Consider the following 6,000-nt stretch of genomic DNA (forward strand, 5'->3'; position numbering starts at 1 on the left):
GTTGAATTGTAATCTGAACTGATGCTTTCACTGGCCTCAAAGATGCCAGGTTAGATTCAAAATTGTTCATGTTTGTTTCTGGTACGTTTCGCGGGCAAAATGGTATATCTAACCATTTTTGATTTATTGAATACCTTACGTCAACCTTTTGGGCACATACATGTAACCTATATCAAACCGATCCCATCATTTAGTGATAGTCTTTGGTGACAATTCTGGCGCTGGCATTTGAGTGTGCCAGTTGAACTTAACTATAGTACTTACAGACATTCTAGAGGCTTACATTCTGAAAACATGCTTGTAAAGAACTAAGTTAGTAATTTCATTAATTTTTTTGTCATGGACACAGTTTTGGCGTGAGCTGGACTGTCGCATTACGGATGCTGCCAATGAAGCAAAAGACAATGTGAAGTTTCTGTACACATTGGAAAAAGAGTGGGATCCACTCTACCACGCTGACCCGGTGCGAAATTAATATAACACTTAGCTTAATGCAACAATCACTGACTTGGAGTTGATTTTAAATGTTTCCAAGCTGTTATCCGGATGTTAGAGGGGCAATTATAATATTAAGGGTTTATTCCTGTTGTTTCAGTAAAAGAAAGTTCCACTGCTTTTTTGAGGTAACCACAGAGTTCATTTAAAATGCCCCAAGCTTCTATTGGTTATTAGAAATATAAAACCGCAAGTTGATAATATAATAGCCTTAGAAAATATTTTCAAGCTCCTACTGAAACAACATTTTCATTGGTAAAATGAATCGGGGGGGGGGGGGGGGTACTCCCAAAAAAATTGGGTGGAGGTATGCGGCCCACTTCCCAAAACCCTTATCTTATTTATGACCAAAGTCTGCGATTTTCCCTTCCCTATTTATGACCTGACCAAAAATTCGATACCCCTATTTATGAAAGTTTCGGCCAGCACAGTTTCCCTAAAGATGATTTATGGAGGGCTTTTGATGATGGTCTGATCGATAATAATGGAAACAGAAGTTTTTCCAAAATCGATACCCTATTTCTGACCAAAATAGCTGAAAAACCATACCCTTTGGGGCCACACATAACTATATAGCTCATAAAAGGGAGTATCCCCTCCCCCCGAGAATGAATCTCTTATTTTAACAAATTGACGTCAGTTTTTCATGTGTCTGTCTTGTTATTGATCATGAATTTCATCATAACATAGTCAAAGTACCTGTGGATCAGCAGACTACTTTGACAATGTAATGACGAAATTCATCGTCACTAACGGGACAGACGCGTAAAAAGCTGACGCCAATTTGCTTTTTTTTTACGATACCAAATTGTCAAATTGTCTGCTCTCGCTCGTTGACGCCTCACATAAATTATAAATTCATATGTCCGTCCGCTTATTGACAGTGAAAATTAACCAATGAGCGGGCGAGAATTTCTGCAGTTATCGTGAAGAGTTTATTCATACTGATTAGTGCATGATTTATCTCACAGCTATTATCTTCTACTTCCTCTTCAAAGGTTTCAATGATCGACTGTATACCTAAGCTGATCAATGCTATTCAAATGATACACAGCATATCTAGATACTGTAACACATCTCAGAGGATGACATCACTTTTCATAAAGGCAAGCTATGAACCTAAGTGGACTGTAATCAGTATGAGTTTAATGACAGACATCTCTTTCTTTCTCCTTTCTCATTTCAAATAGCACTATCATTGGGTGATGAAGAGCTAATGAACACCACATTAAGATACACTGAAGGCGTTTTACGAGATGTGAATAAACGATAGAAAGAAAAGCTGTGAAAATATTTTTCAGTTTTGCAACATAAAATTCGAATGGGGTATCATTGAATTATTTTAATGCTAGGGGTGATCCCGCGATGGACTAGCATCCCATCCAAGGGGGGGGGGAGTAGAAATACTCCTAGTCACTTCATTCTACACAGAGATAAGCCAGTGGGTCACTTGGCTCGCATGCACACTTTTGGCACATATTCAAATCTTCAACTAATGAGATGGCAAGCTGTCATTCTACCCTTTAGAACTTTTGTAACGAAAAGTATATGTGCCAAGAAGAGAAAATTTGACTTCTGGTTCGTATTCGTTTCTCAAAAATGTTTGTGCTTAAGCTTTCTAATGTCTCTTTATGCCCAGGTGGTCATCTTTACAGTCTTTAGAATTTCCACAATTGTTTTGACTAGTGGCTCCTGCTATTTTCCAGGTGACAAACCAAATGGTGACTGCATGTAAGAACTACCTAACTGACCAAGGCGTGAACCGCGTGTGGGATCAACCAAGACAACCTCTGATAGAGAAACTCAAGGCCTGTCTGAGGTTAAATCAGGAATATCAGAAGTGCTTTCAACGAACAAAGAGGCGGATCGCCGAGGATCCAACGATGAAACCTTTTGAATTTTCCGAGATGTACATCTTTGGAAAGTTTGACACATTCTGCAAACGTTTAAACCAGGTGCACATATTTGAAGAGCTTTGTCATATATTTTCACACAATAATAATACACATGAAAAAATTACTCGATTCTGATTGGCTAAGAGCAGTGCAGTTCAAGTGTAACACCAGTGCAAAAAGTGTAACACCAGTACAAATTACACATCGAAATTCTGGATTATGATTGACTGAAAGAAAATAGGAACTTTTCTAAGAAAATGATATCACGTAAAATGATGACGAAAATTTTGTGCTGAAACTTTGAAAAAAGTTTTCTCAAATGAGAAAAAATGGCTGCAAGAAAGATCTTCCGGCACTTCCTCCGCGCGAATTTTTTCATGTTTATATTATTAATAAGTAATCATACGGTTTTTCTCGTGCAATTTGGAGTTAATTTGCACTTGTGAGTTTTTCAAAAAGTTGAAATTACACTCGCCGAAGCGGCTCGTGCAATTTCAGCTTTTTGAAAAATTCACTCGTGCAAATTAATTCCAAATTGAACTCGAAACCGTATGATTACCTATACTTATTGTCTTCCTTCTTTAATTACATGGTGTCCAAACCTGGCCCCAATTGTTCAAAGGCTGGATGATGCTATCCAGCGGATAAACCGCCATCCAGTGGATAAGTAATGTTCACGGAACAAACCAAGCTATCCGCTGCATAGTGATTCATCCTGTGGATAGCGTCATCCACCTTTCGAACAACTGAGCCAGAAGGACGAAAATAATGAAATCTTCTTTCATTCAGTGTTCCAGTCTTGTAAATTAAACGGTGTTTTCAAGGTAAGGGTTTGTTCCCATAGAACTCAAACCTGATGTGTGTCCACCCATCAGTACATTCTTATGGGCGAATTATTCCTATGCAGTATCCTGAATCTGGGACTGGGAATTTGTGGACTACTCCATATATATTTGTTGTAATCAAAATCTAAAATGTAACCAAGATTTGCAGTGTATTCGTACATTTTGAAATATCAGAAGTCAGACTATATGCTCCTCCCCCAAAGCGAAGGTTTTCTCCGTCCTTCGTGGGTGGTGGTTTTCCTCTACTTCGGGTTTGGAGCGTTACTGATATTTTTCTCGCGCCGAGCTCGACTGGTGGACGCGACTTGCGGGTTGAAGTTTTGTGCAGTTTTGCTACCTTCTCAAAACCACCATTGTCAGCCTTCGTCCTATTTTCTGGTTTCTACATGACAAAATACTAATATTAATGAAATGAGTCATGCCATTGGTGTTGCAGATTATAGAAGTGCTGAATGCCCTGGAAACGTTCTCTGTTTTGTCTGAGTCCAAGATAGAAGGAATTGAAACCATCTCGAACAGATTCCAGCACATGTACTCTGCTCTAAAGAAGAAGCCTTATGATCCTTTGGACCACAGGAAACCAGACTTTGAAGCAGATTTCTTTGAATTCAGGCGGCAGATCAGTGATATCCAGGTTTGCAAATTGTAAAGTCTTTCAGTACTGCTATACTGGGGCAGGAACTAATTTGCCTTTTTTTTTGTCGACAGAAACATTTACAAATGTTTATGAGTGGCTGCTTTGAGAAGATTGTCACAATCGCACAGTCTTTAGAGCTTCTTGGCAGGTGAGACAGATGTCTTTTGTGTTCGGGCTGGGATGGGTGAAGGTCCTCGACTATGTTAACTGAAACACAGGCATGTACCTTCCCAAAAGGTGTGGTTTTTGAGACGAGTGTTCGTCATTTTTGTCTAAAATTATTTACTAAATTTTTATTTTTGGTCTTAAGTTGAATATTCTTCTCAGGAAACCATGAGAACGTTATTAACATAAGCGCGTTTGTCTCGTTTCATCGGGTCGTTTTATCTTTAAAAGTAAAACAGCGAATGGGAGGTAATAAAAAAGATACAATAAAGCCTGATTTAGCGTCAAAACGATCAGCATTGTGAATTTAATCCTTTCTAAAATCCACGGGTTTTCTTCGGCTGAGGAAAACTAATCTGTGATCAGAACCACAACCCTCCTTTTTACGGAAAAAGAAATAAATTGAACATGAGAGACAATCTTCTTTTCACGTAACAAAATGGACAACAACGAATAGGTCTTTTGTCCCTTAATTTCCAAAAGAGACTTGGATACCAAGAAAACACCACCAAACATAGAGGTTTGTCCGGAAAGCCTCAGAGAAATGTTAGAATATTGATATATCGAACGTGGGTTATTTAGCGGGTTAAATCAGTGATTTATTTTGATATGTTTAAGATTTGAAAAGCTTGGAATTCCAAGCCTGAAGTCTTCCATTGAAGAGCGGTATGCTTGCCTTCTTCATCACTTCGGCAAGGAAGTGGAAGTCATATCCAAGGTATACTAATATGAACTGTAGCAGAGTTTTTAGAAATGTTTAGAGATCAAAATGAAATGTTTTTGTTATTCATCAAAACTGAATTGTATTTTCTCTATGCAAGTCTATTTACAGGATTAACACTTACACTACACACAGCACTTCTACTATACTTACAGATATACTTGCGCTATACTTACTTCTCACAATTAATACACCACTTACAATGCGTTTATTACAATACAATTACACTAATTAGATTATAGTTCGTTCACTTACAATGCCTTGTTTACTGTTTCAACATAAATTGTTCGAATTCTTACTGAAACAAAATTTTATGTTTGTTATTTACACTACTTTCAGGGTTAACGACATTAGCACTCGCCCGCTCGCCCAGGCGGATGTCGTAAGTGTCGGGCTAGCGCAAATCATCAATCACTCGCCCGTTTGGCGAGTGCGATTTTCGTCGCAAGAAATTATTTAAATTGCAAAATAAATACTGCTTTTTACATTCCATTTTGCCGAGAAAATCCCTAAACATAAACTTACCATTTCTATTTTACAAAGTTTTATATTCCGAACTTTCTAATAAATTGGCGCTGAAAGGCAACATTGGGCTTCGGCAATAGACAAACATGGCTTCCTCCTGGTGACAATTACATAACGCATGTACTTGAACAAAGTACATGCACTCGGTGCATTCACTGCAGGTGTTGGCCGCTTCTTGCTTGAAATTGACATCATTAACAATGGCTTTTAGGGCCTCGATCTCTGCTTCCGATCTCCAAGCTCGTTTGCAGGGCTTTGTTTTCTTTTTCAAGAAGATTAATCCTCTTTTTATCTGTTTCCAACTCGGGAAGTATAGCTAAAAGTATGTTGCGTTTCTCTTCAATACCGGAGAGCCTCGAGTTCGTTGTTTCGAAGCACTTTTTGCATCCTGGCTTGTGATGTTGACAGCAGGTCCACAAATCGCAAATCCATACAACAAAATTTCACAAAACAACATGTATGCTACATAGGATCACACAGAGATGTCAAAGTGACATCCACGTATTATGTCGGTACATGTTCTCCAATGCCTTCCTTTCTATTGCTGCAGATGTACCAACGGAACTGTGAAAATCCCCCCGTACACCGTGATTTCCCGCCTATCTCCGGTCGAATTAGCTGGGCTCGTCAGCTCATGAGGCGCATTCGTAATCCAATGGACATATTCGAGCGTCATCCAAGTTGTCTGAAGACACAAGAGGCAATTAAAATTATCTG

General features: G+C 38.7%; 1 protein-coding gene across 1 annotated transcript in view; it reads left to right on the forward strand.

The window, feature by feature from the left end:
- LOC110041477 (dynein axonemal heavy chain 8-like) overlaps positions 1-6,000 on the forward strand; it is a 65,990-nt gene that overhangs the window by 7,426 nt on the left and 52,564 nt on the right. The window contains exons 8-14 of the mRNA XM_089294967.1: positions 350-463; positions 1,494-1,601; positions 2,202-2,450; positions 3,672-3,869; positions 3,944-4,020; positions 4,656-4,755; positions 5,834-6,000. The exon at positions 5,834-6,000 is cut by the window's right edge and continues 89 nt beyond it. Of these exons, the coding sequence (XP_089151093.1) occupies positions 350-463; positions 1,494-1,601; positions 2,202-2,450; positions 3,672-3,869; positions 3,944-4,020; positions 4,656-4,755; positions 5,834-6,000 (1,013 nt within the window). The remainder of the gene's footprint in view (positions 1-349; positions 464-1,493; positions 1,602-2,201; positions 2,451-3,671; positions 3,870-3,943; positions 4,021-4,655; positions 4,756-5,833) is intronic.

This window comes from Orbicella faveolata, unplaced genomic scaffold, assembly GCF_042242905.1.
Source record: "Orbicella faveolata isolate gen_17 unplaced genomic scaffold, um_ofav_v1 contig_25, whole genome shotgun sequence".
NCBI lineage: Eukaryota > Metazoa > Cnidaria > Anthozoa > Scleractinia > Merulinidae > Orbicella > Orbicella faveolata.